Source organism: Tupaia chinensis, unplaced genomic scaffold, assembly GCF_000334495.1.
Source record: "Tupaia chinensis unplaced genomic scaffold, TupChi_1.0 Scaffold000366_1, whole genome shotgun sequence".
NCBI lineage: Eukaryota > Metazoa > Chordata > Mammalia > Scandentia > Tupaiidae > Tupaia > Tupaia belangeri.
The window spans coordinates 2763107-2787674 of NW_006159863.1; the positions used below are offsets into that span (position 1 = coordinate 2763107).

The window sequence follows — 24568 nt, forward strand, 5'->3', positions numbered from 1 at the left end:
TACTTCAAACCGTGTGTGTATATATATATATATATATATATATATATTGATTCCAGGTAAATTTGAGATACGTGTAAACGTGTGATAGTTAAGTTCCAGGACAAAGTCATCTAAGAGAACTTTCTGTAAGGATGGAAATCTGTTTCTCTGATATTCAATACAGCTGCTACTAGCTACAAGCTGTGCACTGGGCACACAGGGCCCAATTTGCAGTTTGGAGTCCCGACCTTGTGGCTTAAAAAATCATGTCAGATGGGACCAGCGGATGGCATAATGATTATGTCGTTGGACTCCCACATAGTCAACTGTGGTTCAAGTCCTGGACCCGGTGGCTTAAAACTCACGCTGGGCACATGAGCCCAAAATCCCGAGAGGAGAGTAGGAAGGGATTGCAGTGTCGCCATCCCCCCTGGGGGGTGATTTCTCACTTTCTATCTGTCTCTCCAATGAACATACGCACCCGACTAGCAAAAAAAAAAAAAAAAAAAAAAAAAGACCAGGCAAAGTTAAGCATGCATGATGCCCAAAATCCCAGGAAGAGAATGGATGAGAAGGGAGTGTGGCCATCCCCCCGGGGTGGGTTCTCTCTTTCTTTCTCTCTCTGGCAAGCTAATGTGTCTTATAGTAAAAACTAAAATTTAAAAAAAAAAATTATAAGAATTTTTAAAAATAATAGGAAATACGCTCCTGGATCCTGAAGTAGAAAAATGTTAGTAACAAATAACAGAAAAAGCAGTAATCCTAAGAAAAGTATAAAAAGTGTAACCTTACATTAATGGCCTTTTAATAAAAATAGACCATTTAGAAAATGAAGTCATGGGAACCAGCAGTTAGCGTGATGGCTGTGTCGCTGGACTCCCATGTAGTCGACCGCGGTTCGCGTCCCGGACCCGGTGGCTTAGAACTTACGTCGCGCGCATGTGCGTGCGTGCCCAAGATCCCGAGAGGAGAATGGAGGAGAAGGGATTGCGGTGTGACCATCCCCCCTGGGGGGTGATTTCTCGCTTTCTGTCTCTGTCTGTCTGGCGAGCGCACACGCCCTATAGCGAAAAATCTCCCCCCACCAAAAAAAAAAAAAAAATAAAGAAAATGAAGTCATAAGACAATTCTAATGAATGAAAATGACAGAGTTCATATACAAAAAGTGTAAAACAGCTCTTTTCCACATCTACGAAGAAAATGAAGACCATTCTCAGCGATCAGACTTGCTTTCTCACTTTTTCTCTCTCTGGTCAAATTAAAACAAACAAAAAAAATCTTATAAAAATTGGTAAGAAAAATGACAACTTAGTGGAAAAATGACAAGAGATCGTAAGACACACATCACAAAAGATGACATGCAAATAGCCAGTGTTTAAACATTAAATTATGCTCAACTTTAATGTTGATTAAGAGCAAATAAATTAAAGCTGCAAAAAGATACACTCAGACATCAAAAATGTTTGCAATTTTTTTGGTCTTTTTAAAGAGATTTCTATTTATTTGTTTGTTTGTTGTGATTTTCAAGCTGCTAGGTCTGAGGCACAAACTGCAGCCACCCATATGGAAATCCATGCCTTAACAACAACCATGTCACCTGCTGACCCTGAAAATGTCTGAATTTTGAGAAGACTGATAATACAAAGCATTGCTAAAGATGTGAGACCAAAAGATATTTCAAACACTGCTCATAATGAAAAAGGACAGAATCATTTTTAATTGTGATGTCAGCGTACTAAAACTAAATGGATACTTTTGACACAATAATCTCACTCATGACCATACACACCAAAAAACAGGACCAAGGACTTTCATAGGGCCGGCCCCATAGCTGACTGGTTAGAGAAGCCAGATCCCACACGGCCGACAGTGTGGTCTGAGTCCCAACCCTGGCAGCCAGAAAAACATATTGGAAGCATGTGCATGGATTCCCAAAATCCTGAAAGGATAGAAAACACAGAGACGAGACTGTGGTGTTAATAATGGTGCCCCACTGAGGGGTGCTTTCTCTCCCTCTGGCAAGCTAGGTCCTCTAGCAAAATAAGAGAGGAAAAACAAAACAAAACAAATGCTCCAAGCTGTGGCCAGCCTGCAGTACAGTGGTTAAACACTGTGGATTGGGAGCACATTCCATGTGGTTAACCATGGTTTGAACTCTGGTCCTCACAACTTGAAAAATGTGTCAGAGGCATGTGCATGCATGCCCAAAATGCCAATGGAATAAAGAAATGGAAGAGAAGGGACTGCAGCGTGAAGACACTCCATTGGGTACTTTCTGTCTTTCTCTGGTGATTGACCTCTGATAATTAAAGGATGTTTGTAGCAACATTATTCATTTTATTTCTCTCTCCAGGGAGCATACGCGCCCTAGGGCAAAAACCTCTAAAAAAGGGAAAAATATTTTTAGATTGAATATATATATATATATATATATATACACACACAAACACATACACACGCACACACATATATATATAGGAAGGGCAGTGGGAGAAAGTACCCCCAATGGGATGTGGTAACACCATAATTCCCTTCTCCTTCATTTCTCCATCTGGCTGCGATTTTAGGCATGCACGTACATGTATCTGATGTGTTTTCAAGCACAGGGACCAGCACTTGAACTACATCAGCCTTGTGAGATCCAGTTTCCTTAACCACCAGGCTACAAAAACATTCTAAAACTATAGGCCACAACTAAGTGTGAAAAGACAGGTGTGTAGGAGAGGGAAGGAAAAGAGAAGGACTTATAGAAGGGTAGAAGTTTTGGGGCGAGCAGGTGGCATAGTGGGTTAAGGCACTAGACTCCCACATGGCTGACTACAGTTAAGAGTCCTGGACCCAGCAACTTAAAATGCATACCAGGCATATATGTGTGTGTGTGCATGCCCAAAATCCCGAAAAGAGAATATAGGAAAAGGGACTGTGGGGAGGATATGCCCCCCAGGGGGTAACTTGGGTTTTTTTTGTCTCTTTCCAGTGAGGGCCTGCACCCTACCCACCCACCCACCCCCCCAAAAAAATCTCAAACTAAAAAGAATGAAAGTTCTATTTCTTGACCTAAGTATTTGTTATGTGATTAGCTGCTAGGGTTCTATGCATGCTTCTATGTATTTTTAAGTAAAAAATTTTAAAAAGACACCTCTCAGGGGCTGGCTCACTGTTGTAGTGGTAATATACTGGTTCAATGGCAATGCACTGCTTACCAGAAGCTGGGTCCCACATGACAATGGGGGTTCATATTCATGCCCAGGGTACTTGAAAATATGGTAGGCACTTGTGTGGGTAATCAGGACCTGACAATCTGGAAGACTGGAGGAAATGGACTGCAAAGTAACCAAACCCTGTGGAGGTTGTTCGTTCTCTCTCTCTTTCTCTCTCTCTCTCTCTCTCTCTCTCTCACACACACACACACACACACACACACAACATGCTGGGTTATGATGAGTAAAGGAAAAAACTGAAAACAAAGATACTACATGAATGGTACAATCAATATGAAAAACAGTATGAGAATTTCTCAAAAAATTAAAAATACAATATATGATCAGTAATTCTTACGTCTGGGTTTTATTCAGAAAAACTGGCAATGAGACCTCAGAAAGGTACCTGTTTATAGAAGTACTATTCTCAAGGGTCGAAAGGTGGAAGCAAATGAATGTCCATCAATGGATGAATAAAGAAGGAAAAAATTGTGGTATATGTATACAATGGAATATTATTCAACTTAAAAAAAGAAGGAAATTCTGGCAGGCACTGTAGCCTGGTGTTTTGGGGAGCTGGACCCAAGCTGATCACGGTTCAAATCCCTGCCCCAGTGGCTTGAAAAACATGCTGGGTGGGGCCAGCAGGTGATATAGTTGCTAAGGAGCTGGACACCCACACGGTCAACCAGGTTCGAGCCCTGGACCTGGAGGTTTGTAAACCATGCCAGATATGTGTGCATGTATGCTCAAAAGTCCTGAGAGGAGAATGTAGAAGGGATTGCACTGTGGCCATACCTCCCTGGGGGTGGTTTCTCATTTTCTCTCTTTCCAGTGAGCATGTGTGCCCTATGACAAAAACCTTTAAGAAAACAAAAACATGAACAAAAACATGCTGGGCACATGTGCGTGTGTGCCCAAAATCCTGACTGGATGGAGAAATGGAGAAGGGACTGTGATGTGACCAAGTCCCCATGGAAGAGGTTCTCTCTCTCTCTTTCTGGCAAGCGCATGCGGTCTTTGGCAATTATCGATGGACAAGCACCAAGAGGACAGACACTCAACAGGATGGCAGGAAGACCTATCACTTCGGAAAGGTAAAGCAAATGAGACAGAAAAGAGAGATTAAAGATGTCCAAGTCAGGGACCAGCAGATGGTGTACTGGTTAGGTGGCTGGACTCCCACCATGGTTGAAGTTCCAGACCTGGTGGCTTTAAAACCACACCAGTTGCGTGTGCGAGTGTGCCTCAAATCCCAGGAGGAGAAAAGAGAAGGAACTGCAGCATGGCCATTCCCCCCTAGGGAGTGATTTCTCACTTTCCCTCTCACTGTCTCTGGTTCCCTGGCAAGTGCTGTGCTCTAAGACAAAAACTTCCCAAAAAAGACCTTTGATTTTTTTTTTAAGATTTATTTATTTATTTATCCATTCATTCATTCATTTTAATTTACCCAGAGAGAGACACAGAGAGAGAGAGAGAGAGAGGAAAGTGAGAAAGAAAGCCACCAGGTCCAGGACTTGAACCCTGGTCGACCATGTGGGACTGTCCAGTGCCTTGACCACCATGCCACCTGCTGGTCCTGACCTTTGATATTTTTAATTTTGGAAGAACTGAAAGATAAAACTGAGTATTTTTTTTTTTGGGGGGGGGGTTAAGATGTCAAAGTCTGATGTGCCAATTTCTCTATTGATTTTATTTTAAGTAAGAGTGGGTGGAGATATTCTGGTTTCCAGTGAAGTCAAGTTCAAAAAGGAACCCTTGCCATAGGGTAGGAGGATTAGCCCACAACAGATTATATGCTGCTATGGTTTGCAAACAAATTTAGCATTTACAAACACTAAGAAATGTTTATTAGATAAAAAACAGTGTACACTAGACTGAAAATTAGAGGTTCAAGTCCTAATCCCAGAGCTTTGTTATTAGGTTGGTGCAAAAGTAATCACAGTGTTTTGGAGTGCTGAAATGTATTGTTTGATATTAGAATATATTCTCAAATAAATGCGGTTATGGTATAAACAATTTCAATGTGCATCTCTTGCTTTATGTTTTTCTTGGAAATGACTCATTTACTTGCTGTTTATATTTATTTTAGACTACTGAAATGTTAGGACAAAAAGCTAATTCAAGCAACTTTCATGTTTTTTCTTTTAGGTTTTTGCCTTAGGGCACATATGCTCCGGGGAAAGAGAGAGAGAGAGAGATAGTGAGAAGAAAAAGTGAGAAATCACCTCCCAGAGGGAATGGCCATGCCACAATCCCTTCTCCTCTGCTTTTCTCCCAGGATCTTGGGCATGTATGCACACAAGCCCAGCGTATTTCGAGCTACTGGGTACGAGACTTGAACTGTGGTCAATCATGTGGGAGTCCAGTGATGTAACCACTACATCATATGCTGGTCCCTCAAGCAATTTCCTTATTTGAGTTCAAAATGAGTCGTAAAGCAGCGGAGACAACAATGGCACTTTTGGCCCAGGAACTGCTCATGAACCTACAGTTCAAGAAGTTCTACAGAGGACAGGAGAGCCTTAAAGGTGAGGAGTACATTGGCCAGATCTCAAAACTTGATCACGACTAACGGAGAGCCATCAGCGAAGCTAATGCTCTTACAAATAACGTGAAAAGTCGCACAAGAACTCAATGGGTCATTAGGTATTTGGAGCAAATCAGAAAGGTGTAAAATTGATAATTTTCATTCTAAAGTGTCATTTTCTCTTATTCTATGCCAGAACAATAAACCATTTCATAATCAGTTTGTGCTGTGAAATGAAAAATGGATTTTATATAACTGGTGATGACCAGGTGAACCGAGAAGAAGCTCCAAAACACTTCCAAAGGCAAACTTGTACCAAAAAATGGTTACGGTCAGTGTCTGATGCAGTCTGATCTACTACAGCTTTCTGAATTCCAGTGAAACCATTATTCTGAGAAGTATATGAAAATGGCAATGTCTACAGCTGTAGGTAGTCAATGGAAAGGGCCCAATTCTCCATAACAACGCCTAACCACACATGGCAAAACCAGCAATTTGAATGAACTGGGCTATAATGTTTTTGCCATATTCATGTGATTCTTGGCCAACCCACTACCACTTCGACAAGCATCTCAATAACTTTCTGCAGTAAAAGCCTTCCACAACCAGCAGGATGCAGAAGATGGTTTCTCAGAGTTTATCAAATTCCAACACATGGATTTTTATGCTACAGGAATAAACAAACTTATTTCTTGTTGGGAAAAAAATGAGTTGAGTGTAATGGTTTCTATTTGGATAAATAAAGATGTGTCTGAACCTAGTTATACTGATTTAAAATTCTCGGTCTGAAACTGCAATTGTTTTTGCAATAAACTAAACTGAGCAATATAACCTTGTAATACAAGGTTTCCTGGGATTTATCTAAAAATTAGGGGAAAAAAAATGACCACTGGCCAAGTTCATGGCCTGGTGGTGAAAGTGCCTGACCACGTGGTTGAAGTTCCATAACGGCAGCTTGAGAAATATTCAAGATGTGTACACATGCATGCCCGAAATCCCTTACTGGGGGGAAGTGGCAGAGAAGAGATTGCAGTTTGACTATGCCCTATAGGAGGAGTATTTTCTATCCCTGACCCCCACTCCCTGCCACCCTTCCTACCAAAGCACACCCCATCCAGCAAATTTAAACAAATAAATTCCTTTCCATTTTTGAAATTCTAACACTATTTTTTAGACATGTACAAATCTGAACTCACAAAATCTCACCTACACATGTTAATCTCAGAAATAAAGGTCCTTCTAAGTGTAAAATACGTTTGTTTATAATCGATAACATAGATCCTAAAGACAACACTGTATTAGGTCACTACAGTGTAAGACACAGTGTGAAAACATGGAAAATTAATTAGTTAAGAGTCACACGACATTAATACTAACAAAACTAAGTTTCAGGAGGAAAAAGCCAACTGCCATAATTGCTGTCATTTCATCTGTCCTTTGAAAATATACTGGTATTTACACTGACACGTAACTCTCAAAGGACATGCTAATTTGTCTTTTATTCTTTCTTTCTTTCTTTTTTTTTTTTTTTTGAGAGATTTTTGCCATAGGGCACGTGCACTCCCCAGAAAGCCAGAGAAAGAAAGAGACAGACAGAAAGCGAGAAATCACCCCCCAGGAGGGATGGCCACGCTGCAATCCCTTCTCCTCCATTCTGCTCTTAGGGTCTTGGGCATGCACGCGCGTACACACACACACGCGTGAGTTTAAGTCATTGGGTCCGGGACTCAAACCACAGTTGACTACATAAGAGTCCAGCAATGTAGTCATTACGCCAACTGCTGGTCTCATGTCTTTTATTCTTAAATATGGTAAAGAAGTTAGGGAAAATGACAAAAATATGAAGAGGTAATCCTGTTATTTCCTACCAGCGGTCTTTTTTAAAGTGTCAATCATTCTGTTCACCTCTTCTTAAAAGAATATGACTTTAGAATCTCATGTGGGGCTCCGGAAAATAATAGAGAAAATGATTATGCTTTAAATTTAAAGTTTTGGCCTTATTTTCTAATACAAGAAAAATGGCTGGGCAATTTCAGTAATTAATGTTAGAATTTAAATTATAAATTAATGTATTTTCTAGGAAATGCTAAATACTAAACTATTACTTTGACTACATCTATTGAACCCCTACTAAAGGAGAAATTTCCCCTATTTTAAAATTCTATTTATTTTTCACATTTTTAGTTTAGTAATGAACTATCACCTAAAGAAGGTGAAGATGACATTCTCAAGCAAAATATTGTCAAATCAGCATTTAACTGACAACTTATACTTTAAAATATATGGTCAGGAGGTGGTGTGGTATTTGAGGAAGCTGGATCCCACTGCCAACTCCATGGTTTAAGTCCAAGACCAGGTGCTTGAAAAATACACCAGGCATCTCTGTGTGTGCATGTACAAAATCCCAAGGAGAGAACGGGGGAGAAGGGATTGTGGCATAGCCGTTCTTTCTGTGGGGTGATTTCTCACCCCACTTACTGTCTTCTCTTGTGAGTGCGCATACCCTATAGCAGAAACTTAAAAAGGCATAATGGCCTCGCTAACAATGAAGACTTTCTGAAACCCTAAAAATATTAACCCTGTGTATTATCCTTCAAAATTAAACACAGTAAGAAAAATTATTTTTAAAAGGCTTTTCTTCAAACATTTTTCTTTAAAACAAACGCGAAGTGTAGAGAATCATTAACTTTCAGTAAATAACACATTCAAGGCCAGAGAATGCCTATGGGACAGACGGCTTGTTCTAAACACTGAGTAACAAAGTTAACATTTTCATATCTTGGTTATCTAACATGAAAGAGGACAAAGAACACTGAAAAGATGACATGGTCTAAGTTTGGTCGTTAGTTCTGCCATCAAATGATAAAGTGATGTGTATATAATATAAATATATATCTTTCTCATTTGTGAATAAAGGGAAATTAATGATCTCTAAGGTTCCATTTCAACACTACCTCAAGATTTTTCTGATAAAGTTTTTAGAAAACAGGAACCAAAAACCGATTTAGTCCCCCTTCCCACAGATCATTCTTTGTCAAGCAAAGTTTGAGTCTTATTTTCATATTTTCTTTCAACAAAAAATGAGACATATTTAGTGTTTGTGCATCTTCTAATCAGACACTCTTAATCATTCTTTTAAAATTAAATTACCTACCTCACTGGGGTGTTGTGAGGATTAATTCATTAGTGTTTGTAAAGCACTTTGAGATCCTCAGGTCAAAGGCGCTATAGAAGTGCAAAGTAGTATTATTATTACTAGAGTCTTTGCTTATTTAAGGAACTTCACAATCCCTTAAAACTTTACTCTGTGTTATGATTTGTAAACTGTAATTTATCTATAGTAAATTTTTCTGAATATATTATAGACAAGGGCAGGATGTTCAACTTATTTAAAAAGTTCAACTTTGATCTATTAAATAGAGGGGTGACAATAAAGAAAAATCACTGTGACAAATTTTGTTTAGCAAGAAATTTTAGTGAGAAATCGTGTCAATCAGATTTAGAAGTGTGCCTGAGTTGTAAAAAGAGAAAAGAAAACCATTTCTTATCAACTTATTCTAAATGTTAGCAACACACTTAAAAACTATTATTCTACTAATATACATGAAACTGCCATTTAAACTTTTGTATTTAAATTACATTACCAGTATTGGTTATGAACTTATGTAAAAATAATTAAGCTTCTTCTTTAAACTAACTTCCCTTCTCCAATTACATAAAACACACCAAGCAGAGAAGAGGACAAAACAACCTTGCTTTATGGCATTCTAAGGGAAAAGTATAACCAAGGCTATTAAACTGCTTAGAATCCTAAGTTATCTCACCACTTTCTATCTCCTTCTCTAACACAATCTTTTTTATAATGGAAGAGCTGTACTTTAAAATCAAAACCACACACACACACACACACACACACACACACACACACACGTGTATATGCATAAAGGTAGGAGAATCAAAGCTATCCATATATATTGGATATTCTACTCAATTAACTGACATTTCTTTTTCAAAAATTCCAGGATCTTCTGATGAGTTTTTCCAGTGTAACATAAAATGCAGTCTCAAAATCAAACTGAAATGTATATATTATACTTTAAAACTTACCTCCTGCTCCTGTTGAAAGATGACAACTCTACCACCCTTATCTCCGGTTGCTAGTAATTCTCCAGAATGATTAAATTCTACTGTAGAAATTATATCTGCTGTATAATTAAAACAAAGACAAAAAAGACTTTAGTTTTTTCTTCCCGAATTCACCAGTTTTAAAACTTGGCATGTATTTCCTAACATATTCCAAGTCTACATATCAACTTGCTATCAGAAATAAAGAAAGACCCAATTTCAGTGGCTCAGACAGCAGGACACTGCTACACTGAACCAACTGAGTTCAAATCCTGTAATGACCTGAACATGCCCAGGATCCTGGCTGACTGGGAAGACGGCTGTGGTATTGTGGGCTCTGTCAAAGAAAGGTCTGCCTCTCTCATAGAATAAATAAAATCTAACTTAAAAAAAAAAAAAAAAGGAAAATAGATTAACTTCCTAATTTCTTTCTTATATACTTTTGATAAGCTTGCTTATGTAAACCCAAACAGTCTATAGAATCAAGACAGGTATTACTAAAGTGGGGGAAATTTTTTAATAGAAAAATAATTTCAGATAGAATTCTAACAGTCATAAATTCAAAAATTCAAATTGTGGCCTCAAACAAAGTTTGTGAGCAGAAAATCACTTATACCAGAAATACTTTGGTTATGCACAGTTCTTGTTATTCCTCCTAAACATGGCAGGGGCTACTAGAATCAGTCACGTTACGCACAGTTAATGCTAACTTCAATCAAGTGCTTTTTGACAACAGAGCTACTTTCCTAAAGAAAAAAGGAAAATCAAAGTCACAGGAATAGGTATTAGATTAAGTTCACTGTACGATTCACCACTATTAACAAGTTATTCACTATAAAGCATTAAACTGAAGTAGGAGAGACTCCATCCGATGCATTTTAAATAAACTTCTGGTCTATGGTAGCTCACTGTTAAGAATTTACAAATGTGATTTTTATAATAAAGAATATTATGTATCTCAAATTTTACTGACTTAAAAAAAAAAAAAAGACAAATTTTTGCTACAAGGCGTTTTCACTCACCAGAGAGACAGAGACAGAAAGTGAGATACCACTTCCCAGAGGGGATTGGTCACATTGTAATCCCTTCTCCTCCATTCTCCTCTCGGGATTGTGGGCATGCACACACACACACACACACACACAGCGTGAATTTTAAGAGAGCAGGTCTGGGACACGAACTGCAGTCAACTGCGTGGGAGTCCAGAGACATAACCATAATTATACCATATGCTGGTCCTGTGTATTTTACCAATTATCTATCCAACACTGCAACATTTTCTTTTAAGTAATTTTTCCAAGTATAGCTTAAAAGGCCTGCCTTGCTTCCTCCATTGACTATATCCAAGCAATTATCTCTCTGAATGCTTTCAGAACTACTGAAAGTAACACACGCTTTCCCAAGAAACTGCACATAATTAAATGCACAGAAACATTTGCATATAATTTTAGAAGGTCTGGACACACCCACCTTTGGGTTAAAAATCATGGCTCAAACAGTCCATCATATTCAGTATATCAGGGAGAAAGAATGAATTTAGTGTCTGTATACATATGTAACACAAAGGTATAAAACTGAATAATTAGACTAGTCTGCAAAACCAAAAATCTGTAAGTGCTTAGAAGCCATTTGATTAGGTGTTCTGTACTGACTTCCACAGTGAATAAAAAAATTAAAACATATAAAGTCTCTGCACTTGAAGGACATTAGAGAGAGAAAAATGTAGAAGCGAACAGTACCAAGACAGAATATAATGGTGTCACATCTTGTTTGAACATGAGATACTAAAATCAAGGAATAATGCAAAAATTAGTCTAAATTACCATTAATTCCAATAATTCAGCCATCATTCCATAGATGCATTATTTTTCTGTTAAGTCCAACTCAACCAATATTCCCTACAGTATTCAGTTAGTGCTGTTTCTTTAGCTAACCATAAAATAAACTGTCAGTTACTTTGAATATAGTCATGCTGCAATGAAAATATCTAGCTTTGAACTCTTGAATATGCTCTTGGCTTGGCAAAACACTCATACCTCACATAAATGATTCATTCTCATGTTCATTCAATAGAATAAAGGGCAGAAGTACTTTTGTTGTTTAAACTGTTTTATCTTTTCCCCAGGTCCAAATTGTTTCAATCACCTAAATGAAAGAAATTGCAATTCTTCCACAGGTAAATGATCTGTTATAGCTAACATTTAATAAGAGACAAGTTCATGAACATGGTATAACTAGCCAGACTAGCCTCTGCTGAGCAGCAGACAAGATCTTTATAGAAAAAGAACTGAAGATGTTTGAAATTGAGGGTGGGGTGGCATAGTCCACATCTATGTTACTCTTAAACAGAACAGGAACAAAAAGCAGCATGCGTCATACCCCAAAATAACTAGTTATAACGGAGTCACTGAGCATGTGAAGAGGGGGACATAAGGAGAGGGGGAGAAGAAAAAGGCTACCACAAGGAATGAGAAGTAATTTAATAAAAATAAGGTGTTTGTTAACAAAGTGTCACTTCATATGCGAAGAATAATTACTTTATAATGAGCTTTCTGGAATAAAGTGATATATATATATTTAGTAGTGAAGCAGCAGCTTTATTGTGAGGGTACAAAATTTTAAGCACCACCTTTGAGAAATCCTAGAAACAACTGGCCCACATATTAAGATATGCTGAACGGAGTACCCGTGAAGGAAAAATACCCCAGTAGGGGGTGCCTTCTCCCTTTCCCTGGCTCTAGTGAGCCCACAACTTGTGACAAGTAAGAAAAAAAATCATACAGTAGATAATTGTGTGCACAAAGGCACTGTTCAACAGGACTTTTTGCTACAATGTATCCTATACATGCACTATATGAGAGTCAGAGTCATTGGCCACATGCAGCTACAGGATTTTTGATTTGAGCTATATGTACCAGTGGCTCTCATATTGCACAGGTCTAAAATACTACAAGGGATACTAACTCTTAATACAAATCCAAAAATGATGCAATGTAATTCTGAATATTTTAAATTTGGGGGTGGTGGTAGAGGGAAACACAGAGACAAAAGAAGAAGAAAATACATCCTCCATCAAGAATGGTCATGCCACAATCCCTTCTCCTCCATCTCTCCCTCCTTCTGGGACCTGGGGCACACAAACATATCCTAGCATGTTTCTCAAGCCAAGTTAGAGACTCAAATCATGTGGTCAGCCATGTGAGATCCAGTTGCACTAACCACAAGCCATGGTACTGACCCCTGAATCTTAAACAAGACACTCTGGGTAAATGAAAACATTTATCATCCGTGCACAGTGCGCATGCACACATGAACTGCTACCCTAAACACGAGCAGGCTGAGAATCTAAGTGTCATAAAAATTCAGATCCTCTGTATACTAGTTTTAAAACAAACTATTAATGAAAGCTATGAATACTTGAGAACACTTTAGTTTCAAGTACATGTATAAACTATACCATGTTTTAAAGAACATTATCACCATCAGAGTTTTAATACTGAACTTGATGCATGGCCCATAAAGTACATCAACTGAGTTGAGTTCTCATAAACCACCAAATAAATGTCAAAGAACAACTTTTTTGTTCTGGTACAGGGTACGTGCACTCACACACGCATGAGAGAGAGGCAGAAAGAGAGAAAGAGAAAAAACTCATTTCCTGGGGAATGGCCATGCTGCAATCCCTTTTCCATTCTCCTCTCTGGATTTTGGACATGCATTTTCAAGCTGCTAGGTCCAGGACTCAAACAGTGCCAACTGGTCACACAGTATCCAGTTCCCTTAACCTCCACGCCACCTGTTGGCCTCTAAAACAAGCTTTTAAAAGGAAAGTAAGGGGGCCAAGCAGGTGGTGGGTGGTGAAGGGGCTGGACTCCCACATGGCCAGCCATGGTTGAAATCCTGGCCCTAGCAGCTTGTTTTCTCACTTTCCCTTTCTCTGGTGAATTGAAAATAAATAATAAATAAAAGCAAGCATTTTTTAAAAAGGGAAAGAATCTTTCCTATGATGACAAAAATGTCATTTGTAATTACAATGAAAAATGTCTGTGTTAATCATATGAAAAGAACATAAACATGGTCTTTTTGTTAACAAAATGGAGACTCTTATTTCAGAATTATGCATCAACTGGTCTAAAGTACATTATTAAATCAACAGCAATTTTAAACAGTGAATTCTAAATTTTGCAATATAAAGGTAGCACTTAAAAGGCAAAATCCAATTTTTGATAAGAAAGTTTAATTTTGTTAAATTAGCCCAACATGGTGGTGTACAGACAGTACCATCCCTAGGGCAGGTAGATGCCACAAGTGGCTCCTGGGTTGGGTTCCCCAGGTTATTCTGAACATGTTGGGCATGGTTACATGCAAGTGTTACTATAGCTAACTTGGAGGCTGGGGCAGGAGAACTGTAACATGTAAGACCCTATTTAAAATACTATCTGTCTGTCTCCCCCCCCACTCCCATATACTATAAATACAAACAAATTTATAAGATAATACTTAAGACTGAGGGGGCTGGCAGGTGGCATAGGGGTTTTGCTGCTGAACTCCCACATGGCTGACTGTGGTTTGAGTACCAGACCTGTTGGCTTGCTTTATCACCTTCTCTCATTAAAAAATAAGTAATAATAATAACAATAAAAAAATTAAGAGTGGGACTCTCATTTCTTCAAACCTCTTCTTTCAAAGCTGTCAGCACCCAGGTTTATCCTCAGAAGGTAAAATAATTGTCTTCTGGGTTAGAAAAGTAGCTGCTAGTGGGATTGAAAACAGCAATATTACTGGTCTCTTTTTTCCTTCATGGGGTACAGTGGTCCCTGTCATCTACCTCCTTTAAAAAAAAAAAAAAACTTATGTATTATTTCTCCCATGAGCAAGACAGAGAGAGTGAGGGAGACGACAGGGTCTTGCTACCATAATCCACTCTCAGCCAGCGCCATATATCATGGCCATGTGCATGTTCGGTATTCTGAGATCTGTTATCTACTGTGTTTCTTTTTTTTTTTTTTTTGAGGGATTTTCACTGTAGGGCGCGTGCGCTCGCCAGACAGACAGAGAGAGACATAGAGACAGAAAGCGAGAAATCCCCCCCCAGGGGGGATGGTCACGCCGCAATCCCTTCTCCTCCATTCTCCTCTCGGGATCTTGGGCACGCACGCACACGCGCCCGGCGTGAGTTTTAAGCCACCGGGTCCGGGACACGAACCGCGGTCGACTACGTGGGAGTCCAGCAACATAGCCATTACGCTAACTGCTGGTTCCTGTGTTTCTTGTTTATATCATAAGCAGAACAGGACACATCAGACAACCAAATATATAACTCTCAGGATAAAAATGGACAAGGAAAAAATTTATACTCTGTGTGTGTGTGTGTGTGTGTGTGTGTGTGTGTGTATGTGTATGATAAAATGGTAGCAATTAATAGCAACTACTATATGTTAAATGACATATTATTAGCCTTGACAGTCTCTAAATACTTCAGTTCTTGTGTTTTGAGGTACTTTATGGACTTACTGATTTTATAATTCTATTTAGAGATTATGTCCCAAAAAAATTATGTGAAAAAAAAATCCATCATAATTATTATCAAAACAGGGCCAGCAGGTGGTATGGTAGTTAAAATGCTGGATCTCACATGGTTGACACTGTGGTTTGAGGCCTGGACCCAGTAGCTTGAAAAATACAATGGGCACCTGTGCATGTGTGCCCAAGAATCCCAAGAAGAAAATAGCGACAGGACTATCCCTCTGGTGGTGATTCTGGTGATATCTCACTTGTATGTGTATGTGCGTGTGCCCTGCTGCAAAACTGAAAAACGCTGCCTTGGGACCAGCAGGTGGCATGGTGGTCAAGGTGCTGGACACTCCCACATGGTTGACCACGGTTCGAGTCTCGGACCTAGTGGCTTGCTTTCTCACTTTTTCTCTGGTCAAATTAAAATAAATGAATAAATAAAATAAAATAAATGCTGCCTTAAAAAGAAATGCAAGGTTATTTTGGTGCAAGAAACTTTTGAAATCTATGTATAGTTTTTTCATAATATGCACTTTCCGTGAACTTTCTGACGATCCCACATACAGATTTCATTTATAATGAACAGAAAAGCAGAAAGTATGCCTCCCCATGCTATGGTTAAGGCAGCCGGATCCCACATGGCTGTGTTACTGGTGTCTTGGGACTAGCAGTTTAAGAAAAACACTGGGCAACATGTGCATGTATGGCCAAAATCCCAAATGGAGGAAGAAAGGGAGGAGGAGGAATTGAGTAAGTGGGAAATTGGGAGACAGAGACGGGGGGTGTCTGTGTGTGTTGGAGGGAAAGGAGGGATTCTCTCTCACTTTCTCATTCTCTGATTTCTCTGTCTCCTGCAAGTGCAAGCACCCGACAGCAAAATTAAAAAAAAAAAAAAAAGATAAAGCAAAAAGAAATTCTGATTTTTACTATAAAAGAACTGTACTGGTTAAAAGAACAAGTATCTGTCTCTTACTTCCCGTAAGAGCCATTGCCAATGTAGTATTCTAATATAAAACCTAACTTTCATACTTGGAAAAAAAAAATATTATCAAGTTAAGTGCAAGCACCCGACAGCAAAATTAAAAAAAAAAAAAAAAGATAAAGCAAAAAGAAATTCTGATTTTTACTATAAAAGAACTGTACTGGTTAAAAGAACAAGTATCTGTCTCTTACTTCCCGTAAGAGCCATTGCCAATGTAGTATTCTAATATAAAACCTAACTTTCATACTTGGAAAAAAAAAATATTATCAAGTTGACTTTATTGAATCTTATCTTTCTACGAATAATATTTTGTTTCCCACAAAGTCCAATCAGTCTCCTTTATTTTTTGTTGTATTTGAGTACAAAGGCAAAGATTAACAAGAAATGTTAAGAGTAATATACACACACATGCAATGATATCAAGAAAAAGCACCCAGTGAAAATGTACAATAATAGTATGTTTTTTTTCAAGAGGTTAAAGTATGAAAGATAATACACTAAATTTAAAATTTGATAATTTTTAATCTGCTTCTGACCATGAAGAAGTAAAACTACCTCAAGGTACTGTTCTGTTGTGAACCATGAAAGTAACCAAAATACATGAAATACCTGCTTTCTGACTGTGAACAGCACGGAGTATAGGACTGTGAACCCTATAGAAAGGAAGATAAGTGAGCTCTATATGATGTGCTGCAGCCTAACGACAGCAAGGAGTTCCCAAGACAGTGCAGTGAATTAGAAAGAAGACAGAAATGATTAAACCCAGAGTTGTGAAGACAGAGAAAAGGAGTTAGGGAATGCTGACACAGCTACAATCTATAGACAGAGTACTCCTAAGGAAGGAGTACAGAGAGAAAGCCGGCGAGATCTACGGAAAGATCACCTGAATATTAATGTGGGCATATGTGAAGTGATGCTCCTCCACAATGCCGAGGAAAGAATCATTAGAAAAGTTTACTGGAGTTGGGCCCTCCTATTAACCTGTGGCTAAAAGAGCGGGATCCCACGAAGTCTACCATGGTTCTAAATACTGGCCCCAGTGGCTTGAAAGACATGCTGGGCATGTGTGTGCACACACGCACGCCCCAAACCCTGACAGGATGAAGAAAGAGAGGAGTGATTACAGCATGAGCATGCTGAAATGGGGATGCTTTCTTCTCCCACCCATGAGAGGAGCATATGCCCCCTGGCAATTAAAAAAAATGTTTATTGGGGGTGGAGTTCAAACAGGGTTTCTACCAACCAGAGCTGGAGGAATCTCAAAATTAATGCATCAGGGAGAGTTCTCAGAAAGGCTGCACCTTAGTAGTAAGGGCTGAATCAGCACTTAAAACTAAACTTGTCCTAACAAAGCTTAAAACTAATTTTGAAAAGATCAAATTGATCCCAAGAAACTTAACTATGTGACAAAACAAAATGTAACACTCCACAGTGTAAATTCACAATGCCTGGGTATCCATTCTGGAACTGCCATAGCAAAACATGACTCATAAATAGAAGAAAAATAAACCAACAGAAACAGAATCAGAAATGACAAAAATGATGAATTAAGGTCCAAGCACACAAGTACCTAAAACAACTATTAATAATATTTTCTACATGCTCAAAACTAAATCATAAACATAAAAAAGGGAACATCTGAAAATGAAGAATATACTAATCTGGAAGAAAAGATACACTAGACAAGATTAACAGATTAGATACTGTAGCAGAAAAACATGGGGAATTTAATGATTCACCCTTTAACATAACATGTATCAGTGCAATCCTGAGGATAAAAACTGGTGAAGAATATTTGTAAAAGTGATGCCCAGTATGTAAATGCTCCAGTATGACAACATTACACCAAGTAATTAATACAAAGGGTCAGTTACCAATGAAGGCTATACAGGTAAATTTAAGAGTGGCAACTCAAAAGCCATCAGTAGCCTTGCGCTGTTAAAGTGATTAGGCAAAATTTGAAGAATTCTCTGAAAAACTCCAGTATTTCAAAGTATAATCTTCCTTTGATTTACACATATCAGTATATACATCAAACTCACTCCCTCTCCCCACAAGAAATCCTCTATTTATGTATTTCACCAGAGGGTGGTATATGTGCTGACCAATGACAGAGAAGGAGGGAAAGGGAGAAAGCACCCCACAAGGAGGAGGGGCAGTCACACTCTGTCAGGACACTGGACACAGATGCACACATGCCAGTGTGCCCCCTTCGAGCTGCCAGGTCCAGGACTTGAACAGCAATCTGCCATGTGGGGATCTGGCTCCCTCAGCTACTAGGCAATGAGGCTGGGCCAGCCCCCAGAAAAGCTCTTGGTTTAGTACAACAGAGTTGAGTTTGGGTACCAGAAAATAAGATACCTCCCCCCACCAGAATTATGCACATTTGGCAGACCATCCTAAGTCATGCAGAATATAAAACAATTTTTTCTTATTCATAACTGTCATGCAAACTGCCAAATAGCTACTACACTTAGCTGATAGCAATGTAATGCCCCCAATGACTAGAAGAATTAAGTAATATGGGACCAGCAGTTGGCTTAATAATGGCTATGTTGCTGGACTCCCATGTAGTTGACCACGGTTCGAATCCTGGACCTGGTGGCTTAAACACACACCTGGCACGTGTGCACGTGTGCCCACCAGGATCCTGAGAGAATGGAGAAGGGATTGCAGCGTGGCCATCCCCCCTGGGGGGTGCTTTCTCACTTTCTGTCTCTCTTTGTCTTTCTGGCGAGAGCGCATGCGCTCTGCAGCAAAAACCTCTCAAAAAAAACTTTAAAAAAAATGTTTTAAAGTTTGTTTCTTGAGAGATAGAGAGAGAGAAAGAGGGAAGTGAGAGAATCAGAGAAAGACAGACAGTACTCCCAACAGGGTCTTCATACTATACTCCACTCCCGGCCTCAGCTGCCCTGGGTGGGCATGGGTACATTCCCACATAAAAAATGATGCATTTCCATTTATTTGATCTTGAGCCAGCCCTGTAGCCTAGTGGTTAAGGGAGCTGGATCCCACACAGTTGTAAGTCAGCCTCTCAGAATGGCATTTTACCACTGTCATCACCTAGCTCTCACTTCCCCAAATCTTAAAAGCATAAAGAGTCTCACTAATGTTTTTACATTATCTAAAGTATCAGAGAATGTAAGAGAAACATCAATGTTCTAACTCTGTCAATACCCTTTCTTTCACTTTTTGTTCTGATTTTTCCTGAAATGCTCCTCTCCCTTTCATGTCAATTCTTTCCTACTAGTGCTGGCTCTTCATTAACCTTCAGGTAAGGGCAACAAGACACTGGGCTATCGGCACAGTTCTACTGTAAATCAATTATTCTTCATAAACTTCAAATTTCTCATTTGCAAAGAAACATGTATAGACAGAAGCATTTATCTTTCACAGAACATATACAGCATCTATCTGGACACTTACATAAATCAACAAATCTAGGAGAGCAATGATAAGGAATGAAGGTAAGAAATAACATGCTTTCTTTTGAAAACTTAATACAGAAAATTAAAGACCTGAAGGGAGAACACATTTGCAGAAACTCTACCCATGACCACAGATCGTCACTAGAGAACCTAGAATTCATCAACAATAGTGATTTAATGGCAAACACTTTCAGTAAGTTACAAGCCAAGCTGTGATGAAATGAGACTGGAATTGAACACAAGAAACGCAATCCTTCTTGCTCTGCTCAACCAGCAGTGCTGCTGCAGCTGAAAACCTCAGTGCTTCCTAGAGACTCCGGAGTCCTCTATCACACTACCCTATTTTTACAGGATGCCATTTTCCTCACTTTACACATAAAAGTCAGAAACTACTTAACTGCCAATGGTAATGTACATATATAGCAATAAAGTTCCCTATTATTCAAACATCACTAAACAAGAGCTAAAAGTTAACAAGTAAAGCTTTTCCCATAAAGATTTTAGTATGGTTTTAGATTTACAGAACAGGTAGAGACAGCACAAGGAGTTCCTATATACCCCACACCTCATTTCTACTACCGTCTCCATTCTGCATTACTATGGACAGCTGTCACAACTAAGGAACCAACACTGGCGCATTATTATTAACTAAGAGTCACTAGTTTTTCTTAGCGTTACCAGGTCCAGAATCCCATACGGCGTACCACATTACGTGTAGTCACCATGTCTCCTTAGCCTCCTCTGGTCTGTGAGAAATTCTCTTACTCTTCCCTGTTTTTCATTAACTCTTAGCAGTTTTGAAGAGTACTAGTCAGGGACTATGCAGTGTGATCCCTGAATTTGGTATCGTCAGATGCTGTTTTTTGCCATGGCCACACTGTAGTTATCAGTTACTGGCAAAAGATGCCGGAAGTGAAGTGCCATTTGTACCACAGCATTGTCAAGGAAACATCCTATCAGTACAATTTACTGATGGCAACCTAGACTGTCTGGCCAGGGTAGTATCTGCCAAGTTCCTCCACTCTAAAGTTACTCCCCCCACCTTTACATAATGCACTTTGGAAGGAACTCATTAAGCCACAGCACATATTCAAAGAGGGATGGGCGTTTTAAGCTTCACTTCTTTAGGGGGAGAGTATCTGTATAAGTTATCTAAAATTCTTCTGTATTTGAGAGCTCTTTCAGGTTGGCTACTGAGTCCCTTTTACATGCTTCCACCTTTTGTTTTTTGAGCATTCCTGGATCTTAAAAAAGAAAGTGTGGGACTAGGTAGTGGTGCAGCTGGTAACACAACTGGACCCACAATGGTCCCTCTAATCACTGGGTATGCACGCCTGTGCCTATGAACAGGGCTGGCTGAGAATGAGGGTGGATTGTGGCATGAGGACCCTGTTAGGGGTACAGGCTTCTCTCTCTAATGGAATAAACAAACATTCTTTTAGAAAAAAAGTATAATTTTTATACATTCTTAATTTTACCACAGAATCCGACAATACATGTGCTGCTTTCATTCTATACTTGCATAATAAGAACTGAATGCTCTCAGTGAGTTCTGAAGAGAAGTATATGCTATTTTGTTTAGACTCATAACACATTTTCACAATCTTTTTAACTTTATTTGTTCTATATACTCTAAATGGCAATTGCTGAAGTATACAAATGGCCCAACATAACTACTTAGAATATGATCAGCCCAAATTGCTTCTCGAAGCCTTACCAATTTCTCTCTAATAGAAGAAAAACACTTCTGGATAATCCACCTTATAAGATTTTGTATTTTATAAAATGCAAGTTTCCTGCTAAATGAATAGGCTAGCTTCAGGTAACAGCTATTTTTGCTACAGACCAATATAATGATCTTTTATAGTTGTTGACCTCTAGAGGGAGCTCAAAGTTCTTGCTATTTTTCCCAAAGGTCAAGCCATTCTTCTCAGGAATGTATTGTCTTTTAAGATTTAAAAACATTTAATTATGGTACCCTGAAAAACAAGTTAAGTCTGTGCTGTCCCTTTAGGAATCTTCCTCCTCAGAGCGAATAAGGCTTGACCTGTTTACCTGCTCCTGAAGGGCAGACCCTATCTATTCTTTTTCCCCTTTCAATGCTCTCATGACTCTTCACACACTTATTACCCACTTGGCATTGACTAGGACATATCTCTGCAGCCTGAGAGGCTGAAGGGAGAAGAGTGAGAGCTACTGGGGAGTGACTGCGCCTTCTTTACTTTTGGTATGGCAGACCAGTGTGATTCTACCTTGACCAGATCACAGCGTGGACAGAATATACTGTTCGACTATAAGGACAAGATGAAGCTGCTCATGTTCGCCCACAGACTCTCATCAGCCAAAGACCTACTCAGGCACCTACTCCCAAGGGTTGAGGAACCCTGTAACATTCTCAGGGCTACATCTACAGACTATCAAATCCTCACCTCACTCATCATTGTCTGTATGACCTTAAGAAAGTAAATTGGGCTCTTAAAGACTCAGTTTCCCCGTCTTGTAACTACTCACTTCAGAGAGTGGCTCTGAGGGTTAAATAAGTAATAAATGCAGAGAAATGAGCCTTGTATGAAGTACACAGTGCAGACATTGGCAGGTGGAATTCTGCTGGCATTTGGGCTTTGCTACAGAGAGCTGACACAAGCCAAGCCTTAATTACATCTAGGCTACCCTGCAAAGTTCATTCTCCAAATGGTCTAGTTTAGCTCACTGGAGTCAGAGGCTAAAGTCCAAGCAAGTAACAGGTGCTGGAGCTGCCTTGCTTTCTGTTGCCTCTTGTGTGTACACTCATCAAGGGGGTAGGATTTGGTGCCCCTGAGTTTCTTGGATAAAATCCCACCTCAACTTCACTATGATTTTCAACCACTAGATTACAGAGACATCTTCAGGGAATAAAATATGTGCTAAATGCTTTTATAAAAAAAAAAAAAAATCTTTCCTTGGGATCAGCAGTTAGCATAATGGCTATGTCGCTGGACTCCCATGTGGTCGACCGTGGTTAGAGTCCCAGACCCGGTGGCTTAAACTCACGCCAGGCACATGTGCATGCATACCCAAGATCCCGAGAGGAAAAGGGATTGCAGCATGGCCATCCCCCCGACACCCAGGTGGAGGGAGGGGGGTGATTTCTCACTTTCTGTCTCTCTGGCAAGCCCATGCACCCTATAGCAAAAGCCTCTAAAAAACACAAAAGAAAGAAAAAAAAAGAAAAAAGAAAACAAAAAACAAACCAAACAAAAAACCTTTCCTCAACGCCTGACTCAGTGAACATGTTATGTGACAAGTTCAACGAAGACTGCAGGCTACTGATGCTCATACAGAACCTACATTGCAATGTTGCCATGAGAGTCAGTGTCCATAGGGTAATTTCCAGAGGTGTGTTCTGAAACCAGTTTCCCTTCTTTATAACTTGTTCCTGGATAATCTGATATCATGTTTGGATAAAATGGAATGGAATCATACCCTCCTGCAACAAAGAACAGAAAGATAAACAGTTGCTAAAACATTTAGTCTGCAGGTGTGATTTTAACAAACAAGCCTTAGTGTATAACTATTATATATATTAGAAAGAAAGACCTATAAATTGACTGCTCTAAAGTTAAAGTTAGTTGGGACCAGCAGTTGGCGTAATGGCTATGTCGCTGGACTCCCAGGTAGTAAACCGCAGTTTGAGTTCCGGATCTGGTGGCTTAAACTCATGCCAGGCACGTGTGCGTGCGTGCCCAAGATCCCAAGAGGAGGATGGAGAAGGGACTGCAGCGTGGCCATGTCCCGTGGGAGGTGATTTCTCGCTTTCTGTCTCTCTGTCGAGCACACGTGCCCTATAGCAAAAACCTCTCTAAAAAAAAAAAAAAGTTAAAATTAGTTATCATCTTGATAAGATGCTCACCAACTTTAAACTGGCTCATAATTAATTCCACAGAACAAATCACCACATCCAGTTGCCTTATTGAATATAATGCAGGGCTGACCCTATAGCTTAACAATCAAGGGAGCTAGATCTCACATGGCTGACCATGGCTTGAATCTCAGCTCCAGTGTATTGGAAAAAATGTCGTATGCTTTCATACATGTGCCCAAAATTTAAATGGGATGGAGAAATGGAGGAAAAAGGATTGTTGCATGATCACATCACAGCAGAGTTTTTTTTCTCTCTCTCTCATGTGCGCACAAGTGCATTTGTCCCTGGTAATGAAAAAAATGTTTGTATAATGCAAATAGCTTCTTGTGAAGATTACACAAACAAGTAGTTACCACACAAAATTCCTACATCTATGTATGCTTTATTAAAGAATTTTTATAACATAATGAGTATCTGGTTAGTAGTATCTGCCTAATATCCTTATAAAGGATTATTATCATGGCCAGTCCACAAGATTCAGAAAGCAATTCACTGTCCACTTCTCTTGGTAGTCACACCATCTCAAATTTATTTTGTGGTAGGACTCTTCCAGTTCACCTACAATAGATTGTATCTAGTGATACAAAGGGGGCAGAATATTTAAAGAAAAATGTTTAAAGAATATTAAGGAAAAAGAAAATATTTAAAGAAAGAGGCTAGCAAAATCCTTAAGGTGTATTACAAAAAACTATACTGACTTTATATAAGAGGAAGCCCACTGGGAAATTTTAACTAATAATAACCCAACTAGATGAGTACCTCTGATTACTTAAACTGAAGTGAAGAGAAAGATGGCTGGGGACTGAGAAGAAAGGAAAGTAGAAGGAAAACTGAAGATCAATCTAGAATTACTCCAGAAATCCTAGTAAGCAACCACAGTAACCTGAGCCATTATAGTAAAAAAACAAC

At 39.2% G+C, this 24568-nt stretch overlaps 1 protein-coding gene across 1 annotated transcript in view; it reads right to left on the reverse strand.

The window, feature by feature from the left end:
- The window catches only part of PPP2R2A (protein phosphatase 2 regulatory subunit Balpha), a gene marked incomplete at its 5' end in the record, with an annotated part of 89938 nt that overhangs the window by 26089 nt on the left and 39281 nt on the right, over window positions 1–24568 (reverse strand). The window contains 1 exon segment of the mRNA XM_014589646.1: window positions 9817–9914. Coding sequence (XP_014445132.1) covers window positions 9817–9914 — 98 coding nt within the window.